Below are 25,298 nucleotides of genomic sequence, written 5' to 3'. Positions count from 1 at the left end.
GTTGCCCTTGGTTTCTGTGTAATAAAGGGGAGGAACAATGTTGACTTGAGATAGATTTTTTTATATAGCATATAATATTGTTTTTAAAGCAGTGACATTCATTTTGTGTGTGTGCGTGTGTGTAAAAATAACCAGACAGAAGACCATAGCTTTGCCTCTTGCTTGCCAGCACTGCTCCCCACTCCTGTTGCCCTTGTACAAGGCTATTTTCAGTACTGCCTGTGAACTTAAGAGTGAGATTCATTGATGGGAATCAAAGTATTTTAGACTTGAAAAAAGAACCCCTGCCCTGCTTGGCTTGTACTATTATAAGCAAGGAGATTGGGGAGGATGAATAGGATGCTTGCTTCTCCTTGCTTCCTGTATCACCTCCCCCTCCCCCCACACACACAAAAGTATACACTCCAGAGTGCTCTTCACTTCCTTTTTCAGGGCGTATCCTAGATCTGAAGACTGGAACAGTGAAAAAGGAGGGTCAGCAGTCTTCCATGAGAATGTGTATGGGCTCCAGGAGATCATTTATTTGCCGTATGAGGTAAGCATCAGGCTGAGGATTGTGACATAGGAAGAACCAAGAGCTGAAGGTTGGATTTCTGGTCAGAGGAGTTAAAATTTTAAATCCAGCTTCCAGTTAAACTTAAATCTAACCCTCAAGACCCAGATGAGCTATAACACAGAATAAAGTACTTGGTAAGGTAATAACTAACATTTACTGAACTCTTCCTAAGCCAGACACTGTGATAGGTGCTTTATGTCTGTTACCTCATTTCATCCCCACAACTGCCCTATAGGGTAGGATTTGTGGTTACCGTTTTGCTAATGAAAAAGCAGACTAAAAGAAGTGAACTCCCGAAGATTACATAGATAGTATCTGATACAAGATTTTATTTTAATCCCTATTTGTCTGACCCCAAAACCTGTATTTTTTTCCCATTATATCATGGGACAACATCTGTGTACTCAGACCATTTCTCTAATTTTTTTTTTTGTTGTTAGAAATTTGAGGTTTCCATGTCTTTCAGTCAGTATTTATCAATTTATACTGTACATTTTAGGAGTCTGAAAAAAGGATGGTGGTCCTTTCTGGGGAGAAAAAAACAACAGCTCTTGAAGTTAAAAAAATCATTGCAGATAGTATAATGGAAATTGGCTCTATTGTACTGAGGATGCTCTCTAGAAATGATGGGTAGGATATTGGGAAAGGTTGCCTGGGAGATAGACAAAATTGACTATTATGTGGCTTAGTGGTTTAGAGTAGTCGCAGGACTCAGACTGCTGGATTTGAATTATTGCTTTGGCATTTACTCTGAGACCTTAGATAAATTGCATGACGGCTCTGTGCTTTGGTTTCATCATCTAAAATTGGAGGTAATATTATTACTGACCTCATAAGGTTGATACGAGGATTAGATGAACTAATACACGTAAAGGTGCTTAGAATAGTTCATGGAACATATTAAACTCTGTAATATAAAGTTTTATCTATTATTATAATTTTAAAGAAATGAGAGAGGGGAAGTAGAGGATGGGAGAGAGCATCCCAGCATGTAGGCATGGCTGATGAAAAGACATAGACAGAAGCAAGATAAATAGTATGAAATGTAGCAAATAGGTTAGGTTGAGGTTAATGTAGAGCAAAAAAGAAAAAAAAAGTTGCCATCAAGTCGCTTCCAACTCATGGCTGTCGCATGTGTGTCAGAGCAGAAATGTGTTCCATGGGGTTTTCAATGACTGATTTTTTGGAAGAAGATTGCCAGGTCTTTCTTCCTAGGTGCCTCTGGGTAAGTTTGAACTGCCAGTCTTTTGTTCAGCAGCTGAGTACATTCACCGTTTGCGCCAGCCAGGGACTCCTAACGTAGCCCAGGAGTTAGTAAAACCGTGGCCTATTATTTGTAAATAAAGTTTATTAGAACATAGCCATGCTCGTTTGTTTATGTATTATCTATGGCTGCTTCTGTGCTATAATGGCAGAGTTAAAAAGTTTCAACAGAGACTGTATGGCCAACAAAGCTGAAAATACTTACTATCTGGTCCTTTATACAGAAAATTTGCCAACCTCTGATGTATATCCGTGGGAGAAAGATGTGGCAGTCGGCTTCCTTAACAGTTACACCCTTGGAGACCCTATGGGGCAGTTCTCCTGTGTCCTGTAGGGTCGCTATGAGTTAGAATTGACTCGATGGCAATGAATTTAGTTTTTGGTCTGATGTGTATAGAAGCTTTGCATTTGAAGAGCGTCTGGGACATTTTGACTTCAAATTTTAAGACAGCTACAAGTTTTAGAGATACCAAGCCTGACTTAACCTTTATCCTTCCTTTTTAGGAGCATTGTTCCCAATTTTCTGGGTCTAGTTGTATCCAGAGCCTGTTATCTGGCTGCTACTAATGGAAAGTTCTTTGATCGGGCAGCCTAACTGCTTTTAATCTCTCTGTTGGTTAAAACAGGTGCGGCAGTAGCTCCGTGGACCCAGTCTCCATGAATAGACTGAGCTTTGTGAGGAACAGGTGCAGGTGAGATTCTAAGCAGTGAAAACTAAAGGGATGGCCAAGTATCTGGAGAGATCGTCACTTTTTTTCACCCATCTTCCTGTAGTCCTTCCTTCAGTAGTCCTCACCCTCATTCTTCTCCTCCTAGTTACTTTTTTTTTTACTTTGACATTTTTCTGAGTTTCTCAAGCTTCTCCTGTTCATCATGTTCAAGCTTCCGTTCATGCTTTACCTACTTCCCTCCTGCTATAGTCATTTTCATTTGCTTTACTTTGGAAATGCTCAAAAATGTGGTGGTCACTTTCAGGTGGGGAAGGTCCAAGAACTGGTTACCTTGACTGCTAAACACTCTAGAGCATAAAAGTTAAAGGTACTAAGCCATCATTGCTCTTTAGAAGTTTTACTGGGCAGGGTTTTCTTTTCTAGGAATGGGCTTGGCTCTGTGAAGGATGGAGAACCTCACTTCGTGGTGGTCCACTGCACAGGCTACATCAAGGCCTGGCCCCCAGCAGGTAGGAGAGTTGGATAGTGATTTTTCTCCTGGTTCTGCAGGTCCCTCACAGAGTCCAAGAAAATTAGCTAACGTTTATTATTTACCTGGCATATGAAATATATTTTGATACAAGCTATAAGAAAATAGAAAAGAAAAGCAAACTCAGACTTGAAAATGACTCAGTATTGGTCGCATCATAGAATATATAGTTTTTAAATGTCCAAATTCATAACAATGTGTATTAAATGTCTATGTTCTAAGCATTTATGTGCAGAGAAACATTTGACCTTGAGGGCATCTAATTTTGGAAAGCTTTCTAAAGTAGTTGTAAGACTTTGGAAAAGAAAGGGAAAATGACTTGATTGCATAACTTATAAAGGTTTTAAGCTGGGATGTGAGCAGATAAGCTTTACAAGAATTTGAAGTCATATAGGGACTGTGAGGAAGGCAGTTGGAGTGCAGGGATCAGCTTTTTAAACTGTTTTGTCAGTTTCCAAATCTTAGGAACTTTAGTACTTCTGTGCTGGATGGGTATGATTGGGAAGTGAGGGTTGGGAGGAGACAGACAAGCTAAGCGAAAAGGGAGGCAAGACAGTATAGTTTGGAAAGAGATTAAGCTTTGGATTTGGAAAAGCCTGAGTTTGATTCCTGGCATTGTCATGTATTAGCAGTACAACCTAGAGTAAGTTGCTTGCTCTTTTTAAACCTCATTTTCCTCACTTACAATTTGGAGTCAATACATCCTGTATAGAGTTCTTATGAGGATTAAATTTAATGTACGGAGAGCCTCAGCCCAGTGCCCAACATGTGGTAGGCATCCAGTAAATGATAATACTTAATAAAAAAAAATTTTTTAAGTAGTATTGACATTTGAACTTTTTACTCAATGTACTGTATAAACCATACATTTGAGGTACATTTGGACTTTCATACTTCTGTATAGATCTCAAAGAAATACTATTTTTCTGGGTAAAAAGAGTAGGAGGGAAATGCAGCCTTCTTCCTTTTCCTTAGAAAGCACTGGCATCTCCTCTCTTTTCCAAAGGGCACAGATAACTTTTAATATTTGGTATAATTTCATTTTTGGCGATTTGCTTACTTTAAAAGTCACAGGTTGGGCAAGACATTTATTCTCTGCCTGTCATACGGTCATGGAATGAGGTCTTATGTGTTTGGTTTGGCCAGTGTAGTTTTGTAGAAATTCCTTGGGTGAGATCTCTACTTTTTATCTTACTACAATTAATGTGGGTAAAATATATGAAAATACATGTATGTGTGTGTGTGTGTAAATATTTAGAATAATGCCTTGCATATGGTAGATTCTATGTAGCTTTTTACCTTTATCATCATTCATCACTCTCTCTTGCATTATACCTAACCTTTTTATGCATAAATATATGTTAATTCTTTACCTGCTTGACTTTGAAGGCATTTTTGAGTTTGATATTCCCGTTAAACCTTTAAACCTCACCTTCGTAAAGGTGTCTCTCTCCCAGATGATGACCCAGAGGCTGGCCAGGGGAGCAAGTTTTGCCTAGTGGCCATTGGCAGACTGCAGGCAAGTATGATGAATTTTCCACATCTGTTTTCCTTTGGAATTAGAGGAAGTTTCCCTCAGAACTTGTTCATGTTCATTTTCTTCTACCTTCTCTCCTAGCCTCTGAGTACAAATGGAAAATTCCGTAAAACTCCAAAATTTTAAAGGAATATGGCATTCAGAGTTAACATAGTGTTCAGCTGCTAACCAAAAGGTTGGCAGTTCAAATCTACCAGCTGCTGCTCTTTAGAAACCCTATGTGGCAGTTCTACTTTGTCCTGTAGGGTTGCTATGAGTTGGAATCGACTCAGCAGCAATGGGTTTGGTTTTTGGTTCTCTTGGATTTAGGAAAAGCTGAAGAATATGCAAGAGGAAGAGAGATCTTTTCCCCTCGTCTTTCTTATTTTTTTAGCTTTACAATGCCGAATTTTCCATTTCCAATTAATTTCCTTTGCCCCTGTACAAGAAGAGAGTTCGTTTGATTTTATCATTACATGACTATAATGATAGAGAAGTGGGAGTTTTTTGATTCTGCTCATAAAAATAGATAAGCTTCTTGGTTATTTGGGACCATAATTTTCCAATCTGAATAATGAACACAGCCTAGCCAGATAAAAGTAGATGGGGTTTTGGGTTGAATTGATTTTTTTTGCTTTCTTTACTGACTGAGCAAAGAGTACATGTGTGCTAATGGAGCTAGCCCTCATGCCCTTTCTGATTGTAATTGTCATTATTTCCTTTCTGAGTGAGATGTGAAAGTTTAGAAATGCCTAAAACTGGTGGCCTCACGTTTATGGAAAATACATCTGTAAAGAAGATAATAATTTTATCTCATTTTCATCCTTTTACTCTCAGGTAACAAGTTCTCCCAACTGTACAGACATGAGTAACATTTGTCAACCAACAGAGTTTATCTCCCGACACAACATTGAAGGAATCTTCACTTTTGTGGATCACCGCTGTGTGGCTACTGTTGGCTACCAGCCACAGGTGAGGAGCTGAAGCTCTTACACTCCTTATCGTTAGGCCTCTGTTTTCCCTTGGCAATGCTGACATTATCTAATCCTGTAATTCCGGAGACAGTCAAAGCATGTCAGCTCCAGCTCAGAAAAAGACAATCCCATTCTATCAGTAGCTAGCCTACCAAGGCTAGAATCCCATCTAGAAAAATAGGACTTGTGAAATGAAATAGGAGAAGCAGACATGAATATGTATTTATTTTGCATTATTGATATTAATACAAATAATGATGCAGAAGTGCTTGTTGTAGTTAAAATGGTATGGCCACCTTTAGATAAATCATATTATTACCCAGATGACTAATAACCTACAAAATAGGCAAATTTAGCATGTTATTATAATTTTATTTTTTCATTTATTGTGCTTTAGGTGAAAGTTTACAGCTCCAGTTAATTTCTCATACAAAAATTTATACACATATTGTTATGAGACCCTAGTTGCAATCTCTGTAATATGACAGCACACTCCCCTTTTCCACTCTGGGTTTCCTGTGTCCATTCACCCAGCTTCTGTCCCTTTCTGCCTTCTCATCCCGCCTCCAGACAGGACCCGTCCATTTAGTCTCATGTATCTACTTGAAATAAGTGCATTCTTCATGAGTATTGTTGTCTTATAGTCCAGTCTAATCTTTGTCTGAAGAGTTGGCTTTGGGAATGGCTTTAGTTCTGGGTTAACAGAGTCTGGGGGCCATGTCCTCTGGGGTTCCTCTAGTCTCAGTCAGACCATTAAGTCTGGTCTTTTGACTTGAATTTGAGTTGTGCACCATACTTTTCTTCTGCTCTGTCAGAGGCTCTCTGTTGTGTTCCCTGTCAGGGCGGTCGTTTGTGGCAGCTGGGCACCATCTAGTTTTTCTGGTCTCAGGTTGATGCAGTCTCTGGTTTATGTGGCTCTTTTGTTTCTGGGGCAAATACTTTCCTCGTGTCTTGGTATTCTTCATTCTCCTTTGCTCCAGATGGTTGGGACCAATTGATGCATCTTAGATGGCTGCTCACAAGCTTTTAAGACCCCAGATACCACTCACCAAAATGGGGTGTAGAATATTTTCTTAATAAACTTTGTTACGGCAGTTGACCTAGATGACCTCCAAAACCAGGGTCCCTAGACCCCTTTCCCTGCTCCTCTGTCCCTCAAAGTGTTTGGTTGTGTTCAGGAAACTTCTTAGCTTTTGGTTTAGTCCAGTTGTGCTGACTTTCCCTGTATTGTGTACTGTCTCCGTTTGCCTAAGATAATTCTTATCTATTATCTTTTTTTTATCTAGTTGGTGAATCCCCCTCTCTCTCCCTCTCTACCCTCTTAACCATTAAAGAATGTTTTCCTCTGTGTTTGAACCTTTCCTTGAGTTCTTATAATAGTGGTCTCATACAATATTTGTCCTTTTGCAACTAATTTTACTCAGCATAATGCCTTCCAGATTCATCCATGTTGTGAGATGTTTCACAGACTCCTCATTTTTCTTTGTCATTGCGCAGTATTTCATTGTGTGTATATACCATGATTTGTTTATCCATTCTTCTGTCGATTGGCACCTGGGTTGTTTGTATCTTTTTGCTGTTACGAACAGTGCTGCAGTGAACATGGGTATGCATATATCTGTTCGTGTGAGGGCTCTTATTTCTCTAGGATACATTCCAAGGAGTGGGAGTTCTGGATCGTATGGTAGTTCTATTTCTAGCTTTTTAAGAAAGTGCCAAATCGATTTCCAAAGTGGTTGTCCCATTTTACATTCCCACTAGCAATGTATAAGTATTCCAGTCTCTCCACAACCTCTCCAGCATTTATTATTTCGCGTTTTTGGATTAATGCTATTCTTACTAGGGTGAGATAGTATCTCATTGTAGTTTTGATTTGCATTTCTCTAACGGCAAATGATTGTGAGCCATTATCTCATCTCATGTATCTGTTAGCCACCTGAATGTCTTCTTTGGTGAAATGCCTGTTCATATCCTTTGCCCATTTTTTAATTGGGTTATTTGTCTTTTTGTTGTTGAGGTTTTGTAGTATCTTGTACGTTTTAGAGATCAGCCGCTGATCAGAAATGTCATAGCTAAAAACTTTTTCCCAATCTGTAGGTGATCTTTTTACTCTTTTGGTGAAGTCTTTGGATGAGAATAGGTGTTTGACTTTTAGGAGCTCTCAGTTATCTCATTTCTCTTCTGGTGTTTGTACAGTTCTAGTAAAGTTTTCTATACTGTTTATGCCATGTATTAGGGCTCCTAGTATTGTCCCTGTTTTTTTCTTCCATGATGTTTATCGTTTTAGATTTTATATTTAGGTCTTTGATCCATTTTGAGTTAGTTTTTGTGCATGGTGTAAGGTATGGGTCTTATTTCATTTTTTTGCAGATGGATATCCAGTTATGCCAGCACCATTTGTTAAAGAGACTGTCTTTTCCCCATTTAATGGACTTTGGGCCTTTGTCAAATATCAGCTGCTCATAGGTGTATGAATTTACATCTGGAATCTCAATTCTGTTCCATCGGTCTATCTAGCTGTAGTACCAGTACCAGGCTGTTTTGACTACCATGGTGGTATAATAGGTTCTAAAATCAGATAGTGTGAGGCCTCCCACTTTGTTCTTTTTTAGTAATGCTTTACTTATCCCCGGCCTCTTCCCTTTCTATATGAAGTTGATAATTTGTTTCTCAATCTTGTTAAAAAACGTCATTGGAATTTGGATTGTGATTGCATTGTATCTGTAGGTGGCTTTGGGTAGATTTGACCTTTTTACAATGTTGAGTCTTTCTCTCCATGAGCAAGGTATGTTTTTCCACTTATGTAGGTCTCCTTTGGTTTCTTGCAGTAGTGTCTTGTAGTTTTCTTTGTATAGGTATTTTACATTTCTGGTTAGATTTGTTCCTAAGTATTTTATCTTCTCTGGGGCTATTGTAGATGGTATCGATTTGGTGATTTCCTCTTTGATGTTCTTTTTGTTGGTGTAGAGGAATCCAACTGATTTTTGTATGTTTACCTTGTATCCCAATATTCTGCTGAACTCTTCTATTAGTTTCAGTAGTTTTCTTGAGGATTCTTCATAGAGTTTTCTATGTATAAGATCATGTCATCTGTACATAGAGATACTTTTACTACTTCTTTACCAATCTGGATGTCCTTTATTTATCTAGCCTAATTGCTCTGGCTAGGACTTCCAGCACAATGTTGAATAAGAGCGCAGATAAAGGGCATCCTTGTCTGGTTCCCAGTCTCATGGCGAATGCTTTCAGACTCTATTTAGGATGATATTGGCTACTGGCTTTGTATAAATGCCTTTTATTATGTTGAGGAATTTTCCTTCTATTCCTATTTTGCTGAGAGTTTTTATCATGAATGGGTGTTCGACTTTGTCAAATGCCTTTTGTCATCAATCAATAAGATCATGTGGTTCTTGTCTTTTGTTTTATTTATGTGATGGATTACATTACTTGTTTTTCTAGTGTTGAACCATTGCTCCATATCTGGTATGAATCCCACTTGGTCATGGTGAATTATTTTTTTGATATGTTGTTGAGTTCTGTTGGCTAGAATTTTGTTGACGATTTTTGCGTCTATATTCATGAGGGATATTGGTCTAATTTTCTTTTTTTGTGGTATCTTTACCTGGTTTTGGTATCAGGGTTATGCTGGCTTTGTAGAATAAGTTTGGGAGTATTCCACTCTTTTCTATGCTCTGAAGTACCTTTAGTAGTAGTGGTGTTAACTCTTCTCTGAAAGTTTGGTAGAATTCTCTAGTGAAGCCGTCAGAGTATGATTTTATTTAGATTTGTCTTTTAACCATCCAGTTAACTTTACCTGAGTTAAGGTATAAACCATTATATGAACTTATCATCAAGGGTTACTTCTGATTATAGCTATTTGAAGAGATTTTGAAAAAGAAGAACAAAGTTGGAGGATTTACGCTATTGGTTTCAACATTCATTATAAAGCTATTGTTACTAAGACAGTGTAGTGTTAGTATAAGGATGGATCTGTAACTCAGTGGAACAGAATACAGAGTCTGTTCTCACATTTATGATCAACTGATTTTCCACAAAGGCGGCAAGACAATTCAATGAAGAGATTTTCCAACTAATGGTCTTGGAACAATTAAATGTCCATATGCAAAAAAAAAAAAAAAAAAAACTAATTTAGACCCTTACCACATATCATACACAAAAATCAGCCTAAAGCCTAAATGTAAGAGCTAAAACTATAAACCCTCTGGGAGAAAATCTTTGTGACCTTGATTTCTTTAATGACACTGAAAGCATAATTCACAAAAGAAAAAGTTGATAAATTAAACTTTATTAAAATTAACGTTTACTCTCTTAAAAGTACATCATTCCTGGCTACCAGCATTGACCATTCTGACTGGGGTCACAATAGATGGTCTCAGGTAGAACGGGAGAAAAATACGGAGCAGAACTCAAATTCTTTAAAAAAAAAAAAAAAGGACAAATTGGAACAGTAGAGAACAGACGACTCCCTGAGACTATCACCCTGAGACACTCTTTAAACCTAGAACTGTGCCTATCCCCTGAGGTTACCTTTTAGTGAAATAGCAGAAATAAAAGATATTACCTGTAAGATTGGTACCCTACTTAAAAACTGTCTGTATGAGACCAAAAGGTCAACAGTTACCCAAAAGCAAAGATGAGAAGATAAGGGGGCAGGGAAACTAAGAGTGCTGGGAATGGAACAAACAGAACACAATTAAAGAAAATGTTGACACATTGTGAAAAGTATAACTAATGTCACTGAATAATTTGTGTGGAAATTGTCAAATGGGAGCCTAACTTGCTGTGTAAACTTTTACCAAAAACTTAATATTATTTGAGGAAAATAAAAGGGTGTCATTAAGAAAATGAAAAGACTAGCCACAATCTGGGGAAAAATGTTTGCAAATCATGTACCTGAAAAAGGATGTATATTCAAAATACATAATGAACTCTTTACAACTCATTAAGACAAACAACCAATAAAAAAAGGGCACAGGATTTGAACAGACATTTCACCAAAGAAGAAATATGAATGGCCAATAAGTGCATAAAAAGATATTCAACATCATTAGTCATTAGGAAAATACAAATTAAAATCACAATGAGATACCACTATATACCCACAAGAATGGCTGTAATCAAAAAGACTGACAGTACCAGGTGTAGGTGAAAATATGGAGAAACTGGAACCCTCATGCGTTGCTGACAGATAGGTTAAATGGCACAGCCACTTTGGAAAAACATTTTGTTAGTTTCTTAAAAAGTTAAACATACCCTGTGACTTCGCATTTCTGCTCCTGAGTATCTACCCAAGAGAAATGAAGACATATGTTCACAGAACGAGTTATACATAAATGTTCATAGCAGTATCTTTCATAATAGCCAAAGACTAAAAATAATTTAAATGTCCATCAAATAGTGAATGGATACACAAACTGGTATATTCCTGTTAGAATACTCCTGAACAGTAAAGAGGAATAAACTATTTACACATGCAACAACATAGATGAGCCTCAAAAATGTTAAGTGAAGAAAGACACAAAAGACTACATATTTCAGAATTTCATTTATGTGAAATTTCTAGAAAAGGCAAAACTAAAGAGGCAGAAAGCAGATCAGTGGTTAGCTGGGGAGATCAGATTGGGATCAACTGCAGGCAAGTGTGAGGGAGCTTTTGGAGCCGATGGATGTTTTCTAAAACTGAATTGTAGTGATGGTTGTACAACTTGGTGAATTGTATATGTAAATTATACCTCAAAGTTGTAAAGAAATTGTTAAATGTATAATGTTATGGAAAATAAAAATTCTGTAGAGACCAGCTGCTTAACAGATACCATGTTTGTTTCTTTTTTTTTTCTTCCACAATCTTAGGATAAAGGCAGGAGAAATAAAATCCAAGTCCCCAGCCGACAGGCCAGGAAAGTTGGATGTCCGTAAAATTATAGTGTCTTACTCTTCTTTCTCCCTTTCTAGGAGCTCTTAGGAAAGAATATTGTGGAATTCTGTCATCCTGAAGACCAACAGCTTCTAAGAGACAGTTTCCAACAGGTAAGTTTTTCCCTTGGTTTGGATCAAAGTAAATATTTTTTTCTATTTATTACATTCATTCCACAAATACTTATTGACTACTGATTAATTAAACAGTATGGTAGGTGCTGCAGTTTTACATTCTTTAATACTTAACCTGTATTTTGGAGGAACAGAAAAGGAAAAAGGACCAGTACATTGAAACTATGGATAATGTCCAGGGTATTTCTGTTTGGCTTTGGAATCATTCAGAGGCTATTCACTATCTAGTATCTAGCTAGCTGTATCCAAGGTGCTGTCTTTAAGGTCTTTTTACTGGGCTTTAGCTGAGCTGTGGATAGTATTAGAAAACATCACTTTAGGGAGCACTTTTATAGATAATTAAGAGTTGAGTCCTAATTCTAATTTTTAGGCCCTAGCTCCTGAGTGTAACTGGTCAATTTAGTTTGAAGATAGACATGGCTTTAGTAGTAGTAGCTCTTAGTTTATATTAAAAAAAAAAATTATCCTTGTTAAGCCTCAGTAGTATTCTTATTGATACAATGAGTACAATAATCGTAAATAGTACAATAGTACTAAATAGTACTTAATTTAGAGGGTTGTTGGGAAGATTATGTAAATAAAATAAGTCATATAAAGCATGTAGCCTAGTGTATGACACATAGTAATTACAAAGTAAATCTAAGTTGCTAAAATTATTGTTGTTTTATTGTTAGGGAGAGAGAGTCAAAAGATTATTTTCTATTCCATGAAACTAGAAACTAAAATAATCTAAAATTATTTTCTTAAAAAAAGGCAAAACAAGACTAAAACAAACTTGGGTTTTATTTATGGAAATCTCCATGTGTGTTATGAAAACAAATTCTCTGGTTTTGGGGGGGAAGGCAGAGTTGAAGAGCCACATGTAAGCTGTATTAAATGTCATTAAACCTAAAATTTCTAGCATAGTCTTGTAAAGCTAGCTCAGCATATCCTTAAAGGATTTTTTAAGGAATGTGGGGAAACAATCTTATCTTTACTGGAAATAATTACCGTTCTTGTTTGGCTTTTACTGGAGTGGTCAGATTGTTTGGGACTCTGGGAAGAAACCTGCTAAATATACCTCCTCTGTACTTAGTCACTTAGTTTTCACTGCTCATGTTATTTTGTTAGTAACATTGAAAGTGGCTGGTGCTTCAAGGTCGGTGATGTAAGAGTCTTAGGGTTGTAGAAATGGGAATTTAAAAAAATTTTCTAAAGAAAATTTTCTGTGCATTTCACTGATGGCATGAAAAATTTTTCAGGTGGTGAAGTTAAAAGGCCAGGTGCTGTCTGTCATGTTCCGGTTCCGATCTAAGAACCGAGAATGGCTCTGGATGAGAACCAGCTCCTTTACTTTCCAGAACCCTTACTCAGATGAAATTGAGTACATCATATGTACCAACACCAGTGTGAAGTATGTACCACAAAGGCCTTCTCTAGGTTGGGATTTCTTATGGGCCAAGTCTGATAAGCCTTATCAAGCTGTCTGTCTCCTTCTCTTCCACCTTTCCAATATTAAACTCCATTAGGTTCAAGTTCCTCATCTCCAACTTCTTAAAGGATTTGGGTAGTTGATCCAGGTAGAATAAGTTTTTAACGAACAATACTTTAGAGACTAAGTTCTGAGATGTGAATATAGCTTATATTTCAGTTTTATGTTTATCAGCTCATTTTAGAAAGAATTTTTTTTATATACCCAGTTTTTTATTGCTCTAGTCCGGCAGGATTTTCCTTTCGAGCTGCAGTCTGCCAACTTTTTCTGTAAAGGGCAGACAGTAAATATTTTAGGCCTTGTGGGCCATACAATCTCAATTGCAACTACTCACCTCTGCTCTTGTAGCACAAAAGCAGTCATAGGCAAGTTGAAATTAATGCACATGGCTGTGTTCCAGCAAACCTTTATTTTAAAAAACATGCAGTGGCCCAGATTGACTCATGGGCTATACTTTGCTGACCCCAGTTTTAAAGTACATCACACTGTTTTGTTATTTTCTACTCCTCTCTTCCCTGAACCTTTTCTGTTTGAGATTTCTTTCTCAGGCTGCTGCTTCTTTTGTTTTTTTATACAGCTTTAGTAAGATATAATTCATATGCCATACAGTTGACCCATTTAAAGTATACAATTCAGTGCACCCATTACCACAATCTAATTTCAGACCATTTTCATCTGCCCCTGGAAGAAATCCTGCACTTATTAACATTTAGTCCCCTTTCCCCTCCCTAGCCCTGTACAACCATTAATCTACTCTGTCTCTATGATTTGCCTATTTACACATTTCATATAATGGGACTCATACAGCATATAGTCTTTTGTGACTGGCCTCTTTCAATTAGGGTCATCCATGTTGCTGTATGTATCAGTATTTCAGTTCTTTTTATTGCTAAACAGTATTCATATATATATATATATATATCATTTTTTTTACCCATTCATTGGTTTATTAACATTTGGGTTGTTTCCACCTTTTGGCTATTGTGACTAATGCCGCTATGAATATTCATATTCAAGTTTTTCTGTAGATGAATTTAAACTTTTGAGCAGCCACCAAACTGTTTTCCAAAACCGCTGTACCATTTTACGTTTCCACGAGCAATGAAGGAGGGTTCTGATTTCTCTGCATATTTGTCACCACTTGCTATTGTCTGTCCTTTAAATTCTAGTCATCCTAATGGGTGTAAATTGTTAGCTTATTTCCTTGCTACTTAATATACCCCTGTAGAATTGGCTTTGGGACCTAGCCTTTTAAGATCAAATTATGAATAATTAGCAAGTGTGAATAATACCTGGTTGACAACATTGAGTCAGTATTCTCCAATTCAATTTTTAGGGCTTTTAAAGCTTAATTTTCTGTAAACTAACAGTATAAAACAGTAGATCAAGTTACAACATTTTATTACCTTCTCTTAGGACTCAACTGTATGGTCATGGTCATTGTAGTCATCTTTATATTATACAACATTGTTTTGTGTTTCCATTGAAATTTAAAAGGACTCAAGTTTCTGAAAATACGGCTTTCCCCAGTTTTATGTATAATTTTTCCCACACAACTAATTTTTAATATTTATTTTTAATAAATATTCTTTATAGAAAAATTGAAAAGTATAGAGAGAAGGAGAAATTCTCACTATCCAGAGATAATTTTCATGAATGTTTCAGTGTACTTTTAGTTTTTTTCCTATGCAGTTGATCAAGGCTTGATCAACTGACATATTTATTCATTCTAGTATATTCTTAAAGGGGACAAATTAAGAAAGAAGATTGAAATGCCACTATTTTTTGGTATATTCTTCTGAAGCATGTATTTTCTGGCTGAGGCTTAAGATATATAAGGTACATGAATGTGGCATCTCCATCAGCATCACCTCACTCTCAAAACTTCTTTGCAGACACACCATCTGGTGGTAAGGGTTTACGGTTGCAGGCTGGAAATTCTTTAGGGACCTTTTACTGATGAGGGTGTGTCCTGTGTTATAGAAGCTGAAGATGCTCTTCCAGAAGGGTAAAGCTTAAAGTATCTAGATTATTTATCTAATTTCCAAAGATGTAGACAGCTGCAGCTGCAGCAAGAACAACATTAATAAATAGCCCCTGTGCCTTTATAAAAGGGAGGTGCCAGTCCCTCCCTGCTTTGACAAGGCTTTTAATGGCTCGTTGCCTTCTGTAGATTTACATCTGAGGTGTGGTCTCCCCAGCTTGTTGGAACCACTATTAGTCTTCAGCTAGAGCAGTCAAAATAACAGCATACTGTGTGTTTAAGGAGTAAAAGCTGTTCTGCAGAACCCTTTTCTTTAGCCAAGAGGAAGCATTAACCATATTGAAAATTTAGTCCCGCCAAAACAAAAAGAGGTCAAGTCCTTAGACTGTAGGCCCCTTCAAGCAACAGAGTTAGCAATATTTACCTCAGAACCCAGTTGGATTTTGCAATTTGAGGAGTGGAAGTGACTCTGTCCCTGATGGAGAGATATCCTTTCACCATACTTATTAAGTCTCCGTGCTGAGCAAATAATGCAGGAAGCTGGACTACGTGAAGAAGAACGGGGCATCACGTTTGGAGGAAGACTCATTAACAACCGGTGACATGCAGATGACGCAACCTTTCTGGCTTAAAGTGAAGAGGACTTGAAGCACTTACTGATGAAGATCAAAGGCCACAGCCTTCAGTATGGATTAGTCTTCAACATAAAGAAAACAAAAATCTTTGCAACTGGACCAATAAGCGACATCATGATAAATGGAGAAATGATTGAAGTTGTTAAAGATTTCATTTTACTTGGATTCACAATCAATGCCCATGGAGGCCACAGCAAGAAATCAAATGATGTGTATTGCATTGGGCAAATCTGCTGCAGAAAACCTCTTTAAAGTGTTAAGAAGCAAAGATGTCACTTTGGGGACGAAGGAACGCCTGACCCAAGTCATGGTATCTTCAGTTACTTCATATGCATGCGAAAGCTGGACAGTGAAAAAGGAAGACCAAAGAAGAATTGCCACCTTTGAATTATTGTATTGGCAAAGAATATTGAATATACCATGGACTGCCTGAAGAATGAATAAATCTGTCTTGGAAGAGTACAGCCAGAATGCTCCTCAGAAGCAGGAATGTTGAGACTATGTCTCAAATACTTTGGACATGTTCTCAGGAGGATCCAGTACTTGGAGAAGGACATCGTGTTCTGTAAAGTAGAGGATCAGCGAAAAAGAGGAAGATCCTTATCAAGATGGATTGACACAGTGGCTGCAGCAATGAGCTCAAACCTAACAACGATTGTGAGGATGGCGCACAACCGGGCGGTGTTTCATTCTGTTGTTCATAGGGTTGCTACAAGTCATAACTGACTGGGCGACGCCTAGTGCCCACAGTCCCTCTTATAATAGGAGATGGGGGCAGATAGTGGAGACAGAGGTGAAAGAACTTCCAGATGACCTTTGTCTCCTGGCCTTTTCCAGACCTTGCTGTAGTAGATAACACAGCTTGGCATTAGGAGTAAGCAGGCCTCAGCTGTCTTCAGCTTTTCTCACTACTCCATTGATTCCTAGAGATAATCAGCCATCTTAAAAGTCAACATTAGCTATGAAACTTAAAACTCATTAATGTTAGAATAGAGGAGGCACCTGTTAAAATGTAGTTTCTTCTCAACCAAATACTAAGAATGGGATCCCGGTGCTTACGTTTTCACTTGGGTTTGAGCGGCAGACCTCTGCTAAGCCAAGGAATTTTGACAGAATTCTCAGGAGTGTACCTCATTTCATACCTGCCCAAGTTTTGGGTTAGATAGCTCCCAAATGAATTGATAGACTCTTGCATTCAAATGAGGAAATGAAAAACTAGGATAAGAATTAATTGCATTTTAAGGATAAGAAAACTGAGTCTCAGATAGATTAGGTGGTATGCCCTATGCCACACTACTAGGAGATCATGAAACCAAGACTTTCTTATCCCAATAAAACTACATTTTGAGGCTTTATCATAATAGCCGATTGAACTTTGGAACGTGGCTTACAAAGAGCATAAATGGAAGAATTCTATCAGTCCTGGCCTTTTTACCTCATGACCTTTGGGAAGACTGGAGAGTGGAAAGGAGAATACCAATTAAGTCAGTAGGTATCTTTTGAGCCCAAAAAGTGCCTTTGTCTAGGTGTTCGGTAATGTGTTACAAGATACGTACAGCTTCTACCTTCAGTTAGCTTATAGTTTAACATGGGAAATCTGCAAACACATCCATCAAAAATATTTCGTTACCAAGGAGCCCTGGTGACACAAGTGGTTAAGCACTCAGCTGCTAATTGAAAGGTTGGCAGTCGGACCCCCCCAGCTGTTCCACGGGAGAAAGACCTGGCAATCTGCTTCTGTAAAGATCATAGCCAGGAAAACCCTATGAGGCAGTTCAGCTGTGTCACATGGGTCACTGTGAGTCAAAAACAACTCGACAACACCTAACAACAAAAAATATTTCATTACCAAAGGAAATAGAGAGCAAAAGTAGTCACAGATTGAACCATGTTAATCAGGTTTACATATAATTACTATATACTCACAGCTTACAAAGTCACATGTAATTATATTTATGGAGAAAACATGGTTACTGCTTTCAGTGGCTTAAAATCTGGAAAACCTTTCTGTGGTTAACTATTGTGTGCTGGCAGGTGTTCTCAGCCTCTTTATGTCCTCACTTCACTCATATTTGCAAAGTTACATCAACTATTGAAAGATGTATCCTCCAAAGTTTTCCTATTCCAGTTCCTATTGTGTATGTTTCTCTCTCTTTTCCTCCTACTACTCTTCAGTGCGTGTGCATGTGCGTGTGCACACAAACACACATATACACACACACCCCCTATGTATTAAATACACAAACAGCTAGGCTAGAACCCAAACAGGGTGAACCCTTGGGCCATGGGACATAGTTTCTATCTGTACTGTTTTGTCCACAGTATGAATTATTTGCTGAAACTAAGGTTATAGGTTACCTGTAGGATTGGTCTTTAAACGGGTATTTATTAGTGATTGCCCTACCTACAGATGAATCTGTACAGCTTTATGTACAAACAGGGTCAAATTTTTTTTTTTTCTGTTCTGTCTACTCCCTCTTTTCCCAGGAACTCTAGCCAGGAACCACGGCCTACACTTCCCAGCACAATCCAGAGGCCACAGCTAGGTCCCACAGCTAATTTACCCCTGGAGATGGGCTCAGGGCCGCTGGCACCCAGGTGAGAAATAGTGGAAGAATCATTTATTGGGCAGTCAGTAGCCCAGGGGATGGCCGTCTGCAATCCCATGTTTGGTTGGTTGGTTGGTTCTTTAAAGTTTTCCCAGATTCTTTTATAAAGTCTTTTTTTTGCCTGTTTCTCTCCTTACCGGCCTTTAACATATAGGCAGCAACAACAAACAGAACTGGAAGTGGTCCCAGGAAGAGATGGACTAGCCAGCTACAGTCATCCCCAGGTGTGTGTGTTTTCTTCCCTGAAGAGGACAGTAAGCATTTCTTAAAAAGTATCTTCCAGTGCCCATTAAGAGTGTATGCATCTATGTGGATTTTAGGGTTTTGGATTATCCTGTTAAGTCCTTCATGGTTATTTTTATCACTGTATTCCGTAGGTCTCTGTTCAGCCTGTGACAACCACAGGACCAGAACACAGCAAGCCCCTTGAGAAGTCAGATGGTCTGTTTGCCCAGGATAGGGATCCAAGATTTTCAGAAATCTACTCCAGCATCAGTGCAGGTATATGTTCCTCAATTCCCCTGAATTCTCATTTAGATCACTTACTGATGGGTCTGCTGCTGCCCAGCCAGTGGTTTTCCAACATATTTCCCTTTAATCATAATACCTCATAAATAAATAGGAACTTGCTGAACTAATAACTACAGCCCCTTGACTGGCCCTCCCCTCCCCCACTGCTTTTGGTCCACAGATCAGAGTAAAGGCATCTCCTCCAGCACTGTCCCTGCCACCCAACAGCTATTCTCCCAGGGCAACACATTCCCTCCTACCCCCCGGCCGGCAGAGAATTTCAGGTGAGCCCCATATGTGTGTGCTGCTTTAGAAGGCCCTGAAGTCAAGTTGTATTCTTCCTTAACTTTCTCTGATTATTTCACATAAAGCAGTGGAGCTTGGAGGGCCTAGGGTGAGGCAAGCTGCTTCTCTTCCACCTTTCTTTGTACCTTTCCTATTGCCACGTTCTAGGTTCCAACTCTGTATGTCCTGGTCAGTGTGTGATTGTCAGTCTTTCTCGTTTTTTCCAAATTTGGTTATCAGGCTTTTCTTAACTCCAGGGAAGTCAAGGGGAGATAGGGATACGATAGCACTTAGGTTGCCCTTTGATTCCTAGTTTCTGTGATAAATCTAACATTTTAATCCTTTTACTTCACTGTTTGTTCACTCCTAGGAATAGTGGTCTGGCCCCTTCTGTAACCATTGTCCAGCCATCAGGTTCTGCAGGGCAAATGTTGGCCCAGATTTCACGCCACTCCAACCCCACCCAGGGAGCAGCCCCAACTTGGACCCCCAGTACGCGCCCAGGCTTCTCTGCCCAGGTAAAGCTTCTCATTTGGCTGTCCCTGTATATAGTTTTTTGTTTTTTTTTTCCTTATGTAAAATTACTAGACACCTTCCCTCTAACCTCCTCTTAGCTCCCCTCCAGATTTTAGCTTTGTTAGAGCAGATCAATCATTAAAAACCGTAGCTAATCCAAAAATGTTAGTAAAGTCCATGCTTTTCACATATCCGCTTTAGATCAGGATTGCTCACACAGAACATTTTGGACAGGTTTGATTTTCAGGTCTTTACCCCTTAAATTCTAAAAAGTTTCCACTTTGTGGATACAGGGACAAAGGAGACAATTAAATAAAAAAATAAAAAATTGAGTACTTATTTATATATAGTAATGTCTATTTACCCAAAAAATGTATCAACAAATTCTTACACTGTATTTTTATGCAGATAACACACGTCTTCTATGTTTGTTTGCTAACCATGTCCTCCCCCAGTGAGGTATCTTCATAAGCACTGCTATGCCAATTTTTTTTATATGTTGTTGTTAAAAAATTAGCATATCATGCTTACAAAAACACCTTGAGGGGAGAGGGTTTATCAAACAGAAATACAAGGCATTCGTTATTTGCATAAAAATATGGTATATGATATATTTAAGCCCAAAGCAGTCTTTCATATGTTAATATATATTTATGTTGTGCAACTAATATTTTAAATAAAAAAGCCAGAGCCAAAAGTAGGCTTCAGAATTGTTATATGCAGTATGATATCAATTGTGTAAAAAATGTATAGGAAAATGAAAACTGGAATTATCCAAAAGTGTTAACCATGAGTACTCTAGTGGTGAAATTATGAAATGGTTCTTTTTTTTTTTTTTCTTCACTTTCCAAATATTTCTTATTAATATAGTGAGAAAGAAATGTTTAATGAAATAAAAGACATCATTTAGGAACAAATTGATGCAGTACAGGCTAAATACGAAAATACTGCAAGATGTTTTTGCCCTCCATATAATATTCTGTTGTTAATGCCTCTAGTTTTTATATAACTTTAGTTTATAAAATGCTTTCATTTAAATAATTTAATTCTCACAACCCTAAATGTATGATTTTATTAATCCCTTAATTCTTTGCTTTTTGCACGTTATCACAGCTGCCTAAAAAATAGTGTCAGGGAGATAGGGAGTTAATCAGAAGAAATGTACAGTAGGAAATAAGTGATGAGTTTGGTTCCGAAGAACACAGTGATGTGCAGTACTGTTAACGTTCCATTTGTTGTTCCCCATCCCCTTCTCTCCTTCAGCAGGTGACTTCCCAGGCTACAGCCAAGACCCGTTCTCCCCAATTTGCTGTGGGCAACTTTCAGACTCCATCCTCCTTCAGCCCCATGTCCCTCCCTGGTGCTCCTACTACATCACCTGGTGCTGCTGCCTATCCTAGTCTCACGAACCATGGATCCAGCTTCGGTGAGTCCAGATCGGAAGGAGGGTAACAGGAAGATCACACCGCTAAAGAAAAAGGATTCGGTAGTTAAAATTGTTTGCTGTGTCTTGGGTGCACTGACCTATTTATGGGGAAAGGCAGGTGTATTCCCTGGAAAGTGGCAGTCTGTTTGGAATTAAAACCCTGCCCACATGAAAAACACTTCAGCACATATATCCAAAAGCATGTTAAAAAAAAAAACAACCCATTGCTGTCAAGTCAATTGCAACTCATAGCGAACCTATAGGATGGAGTAGAACTGCCCCATACTGTTTCCAAGGAGCATCTGGTGGATTTGAACTGCCCACCTTTTTGTTAGTAGCTGTAGCTCTTAACCACTACACCACCAGGTTTTCCAAAAGCAAGTATATTACTATAAATTTAATACAATGCAGACTAAATGAGCATCGGGCTCTTTGGAAAGGCTACGTACAGAAGAAAAATTTATTTGGGGCTGGGTTTTGAAATGAAAGGTATTAATTGGCAGAGAGAAAGACGGAAGGTAATCTAGGTAAAGCTGATGGTTCGCATGTAGTTGTGTGCCAGTTTCCTATCTCCAGCGGAGTTAGTAGATTGAAGTTGTTTATTCCTTGCTGTATTTCCAGCTCCTGAGACTGGACAGACTGCTGGACAATTCCAGACACGAACAGCAGAGGGTGTGGGTGTCTGGCCGCAGTGGCAGGGCCAGCAGCCTCATCATCGTTCGAGTTCTAGTGAGCAACATGTTCAGCAGCCATCAGCACAGCAACCCGGCCAGCCTGAGGTCTTCCAGGTGAGAGGAAGAAAAGAACTTCAGAACATCAGAAACTGGGAGAGAAAGGGTCAGGGAGGACAGACAGAGAAGGAAGCATGCATGGACTGAGATGTTTGGTTGAGAGTGTGTAAGAGAAGACAGAGGAGGGACATGCAGAGATAAATGTCACTAATTGAAAAAATTATGAACTTAGTGTGATACACAGCCTTTAACCAGATAGAGAAAGCTAGTGATTTGAATCAAGCACCTTGTGAAGATGCCCAAGAAAGTTATTCTAACCCATTCACGGAGATCCACAGCCCCACATTAGAATAGCTATGGATACAAAGTAGGCAGAACCTATACAGAAAAAAAAAAAAGGAGCCCTGGTGGCGCAGTGGTTAAGAGCCCGGCTGCTGACCAAAAGGTTGGCAGTTTGAATCCAACAGCTGCTCCTTGGAAACCTTATGGGGCAGTTCTGTTCCATCCTGTAGGATCACTGTGAGTCAGAACCAACTTGATGGCAGTGGGTTTGGTTTTGGTTAATACAAAAAAATGCTTGAAGTAGAACATACCGATTATAGCTATAAAGGTATATTTATGTAAGTCCTGAGGGGCCTGGAAGAGTAAATGGAGTAATATTAGTCAGGCAAAGGAAACTAATTTAACAGACTGATTGAGAAAAGGCAAAATAGGTGTTGGTGGGTAAACAAATTATTTTATAAGGATCAGCACAAAGCTTTTCCTTTGAGGCAGAGGTTAAAGATGTCCCAAATGTCTAACCTTTCTAGGCTGCCATACCACTCCATCATCTCTGACATCGACTATTCCCTCTCCCTCAGTATTCTCCCTCTGTCTTTGGGTTCCCTAATTTCTTGCAACGCCTCACAGAACTCACCGACCATATAAAGGAAATGGCTCACGAGGCTGTAGAGGCTGGCGAGTCCCAAATTCGTGGGTCAGGCATAGACTTCTCCCTGGCCCTCAGTCTCTGCCCAGGGCACTCAGCTTTCTCGCTTTGTGGGCCGGGAAGCCCACTGTGCCATCTCCTGTGGGTTTCTGCTGCAGGTCTCTCCTCCTTTGGTGGTGGTGGGCTCTCCTCTGCTCTGGAATTGGCTCTCTTTTAGGGCAAAACTGACCAATCCCCATGATAGGCCATAATTATCCTATCACACAGTCACCTGGGTGAGAGTTACAAGGCCATAGCTGTAAGGGCCACACAAAAAGGTAGTTAATCCACCACAGTGGAAAACAAATAGGATGAAAGATACTCGTTATGTGTCTGTGTGACAAGCAGGTTTCTTTTTCCCTTTGAAAATACTGAGAACTGAAAAAGAGGGAACATGAGGAACTCTAGGAGGAAGACACAGAAGGGACTAGGAAAAGGCTGTGATCTAACAGAGAGAGTTGCTGGAAGTAAGCTCAGTACAGGGAGGCTCTCTGGGGTCTGTGGTAGTGGCACGGGGGAGTGCTGGAAGGGAGCTCTGTAAATAAATGTAAGGGATCAAGGTGAGTGACCCAAATTTACTCTTTTTTTCTCATTAGGAGATGCTGTCCATGCTGGGAGACCAGAACAACAGCTACAACAATGAAGAATTTCCTGATTTAACTATGTTTCCCTCCTTTTCAGAATAGAACTGTTGGGGTGAGGATAAGGGGGTGGGGGAGAAAATCACTATTTGTTTTAAAAAGCAAATCTTTCTGTAAACAGAATAAAAGTTCCTCTCCCTTCCCTTCCCTCACCCCTAATGTGTACCCCTTTTCCCTTCTGGCCTTTCCCCTAACCCTCTCGCCTCTCTGAGATAACATTTGTAGATGCAGTGGAATGAATTCCCAAGGCTTTTGGGGCCCTTTGAAAAACTGAGGCTAAACGAGGTTAAGAATGCCTTTCCTTATGTCTCTTGACCAGAACTTTGTGCAGACATGATTTGTGCTAGGGTCAAGGGGCAGATTAGAGGAACCTGGCACCCACTATTTGCCTTGGATACTATGGCATGTTTTTGGAAAAAATTCTGAATAGGGTGGAAGAGAATTGTCCTCGTATTTGAGGACCATGAAACATGGTAGGTATATATGGGATTTAGGAAGTGAGCATAGGCTCTTTCTCCTGCCTATGAGCAGTTCCTCTGGAAAGAAACTTGTGAGTGAGTGAGTGAGACTGTGTGTGCGTGTGCGTGTGTGTGTTCATGTGTTTATTCCTTTTCTCCCTCTTAGGGAGTTATGCAAAATTTGTCCCAGAGTTTATCTTTGTCTTTCTGTGTGTTTTTCAAAGAGTCCTAAGGAATTAAATCTTCCAGGTATTTCCACTTAGTATTGCAGCCAAAGAGTATTTAAATAAATGTCTTTGCTGCACCTACATCTATGCCGAGATAATATGCAGCTGTGAGCAAATGTGTAGTCATTTGTTGATACAGTTGGTCTCTCATCAAACATTTAGTGATAAGGCTGGGCCATTCCTGCTTTTGGTGCTCTCACCTTATATGGAAGATCTGCAGACATTACAGAAATGGGCTGGCAAGATAAACACTTTAGAAACCCCAGACTTGGCCATAAAGACAATGCTGCATTTCTGTCAGAATCACATATGATGTGTATTCTGTAGACGTTATTTCTGCGTGGAAACTCAACTTCTTGGATTAGCAGTCTGAGTGAAAATCCAGCTGTTGGGGTATAAACCAAATACCAAGCCCTCTTGCAAAGTAGCTTCTTTCATCCCATCCTCAGTGTTCAGTCAGACAACAAATGGAAATTTAGGTCTCTCCTGGACCTATAGCTCTTTGCCTCTTCCCTCCAAACTTGAGATTGGATGTTGCTTTAGAGTGTAAGTGTAGTAATTCCATGTGATAGATGGGGCCTGGATTCCCATCCCAACAGGGTCACTTAGTAATTAACGATAGCCATATAAATGCAGATACAGGTTATTACTCTCACCCTTTACCTTCCTCAGGTAACAATCACGTGTAACAGCCTTTTTTTAAAAAAATTGGCTCAGGCCAGTATCTAAGTGCAAGGCTGAATAAGGAGAAGACATATTAAATGTAGCCATAGGGGACTGAGGAGCACAGATGGCCTTGGAGAGGCTAAGGGAATGTCATTTACTGAGTTTCCCTCCCTTTTGTCTCCAGTCTGGTGCCAGGTAGTAGAATCGAGTAGGGGACAGTTTATTTTTTTATTCTATGTGCACACATACAGTATACATATATATTTATACCACAGTTTAAGAAACCAAAAAGTTGAGTTTCCAATGGAATCCTTGTTTTTTAATAATTGACTGTTTTTAAATGTGATCAAGACTATAATATTGTACAGTTATTATAGGGCTTTGGGGGAAGGGGAGGGTAGGGAGAAGACGCTCTGGGGGTTTTGTTTCTTCTTTTCCTTCAGGGTTTTATTTTTGATTGTTTAATTTTTTTCTTGTTGGCCATTTCTGTACTGCTGGCATCTGTGCTGAGCCTTACAGTGGCAGAAATAATGACATGTAGCAAAGATTTTAAAAAACAAAATATTTTTTCCTTTTGTAAAATTTCTTGTGTTG

General features: G+C 38.9%; 1 protein-coding gene across 6 annotated transcripts in view; it reads left to right on the top strand.

The window, feature by feature from the left end:
* ARNT (aryl hydrocarbon receptor nuclear translocator) overlaps positions 1-25,286 on the top strand; it is an 84,513-nt gene extending 59,227 nt beyond the window's left edge. For 3 of the 6 annotated variants that reach the window (XM_064282542.1, XM_064282539.1, XM_064282543.1), the window contains 15 exons: positions 433-535; positions 2,446-2,511; positions 2,914-2,999; positions 4,462-4,532; positions 5,367-5,507; positions 11,483-11,557; positions 12,820-12,971; positions 18,156-18,266; positions 18,432-18,501; positions 18,655-18,778; positions 18,969-19,071; positions 19,443-19,590; positions 20,852-21,014; positions 21,636-21,802; positions 23,309-25,286. In XM_064282542.1, coding sequence (XP_064138612.1) covers positions 433-535; positions 2,446-2,511; positions 2,914-2,999; positions 4,462-4,532; positions 5,367-5,507; positions 11,483-11,557; positions 12,820-12,971; positions 18,156-18,266; positions 18,432-18,501; positions 18,655-18,778; positions 18,969-19,071; positions 19,443-19,590; positions 20,852-21,014; positions 21,636-21,802; positions 23,309-23,398 — 1,670 coding nt within the window. In that variant the 3' untranslated portion in view covers positions 23,399-25,286. The remainder of the gene's footprint in view (positions 1-432; positions 536-2,445; positions 2,512-2,913; positions 3,000-4,461; positions 4,533-5,366; positions 5,508-11,482; positions 11,558-12,819; positions 12,972-18,155; positions 18,267-18,431; positions 18,502-18,654; positions 18,779-18,968; positions 19,072-19,442; positions 19,591-20,851; positions 21,015-21,635; positions 21,803-23,308) is intronic. The other 3 variants (XM_064282544.1, XM_064282540.1, XM_064282541.1) reach the window with 2 other exon arrangements.
* The last annotated feature ends 12 nt before the right edge of the window (positions 25,287-25,298 follow it).

The sequence above is a fragment of the Loxodonta africana genome, chromosome 3, assembly GCF_030014295.1.
Source record: "Loxodonta africana isolate mLoxAfr1 chromosome 3, mLoxAfr1.hap2, whole genome shotgun sequence".
Classification (NCBI taxonomy): Eukaryota; Metazoa; Chordata; class Mammalia; order Proboscidea; family Elephantidae; genus Loxodonta; species Loxodonta africana.
Note: the sequence above shows the minus strand (reverse complement) of the source record. Positions and strands in the feature narration are given on the sequence as shown.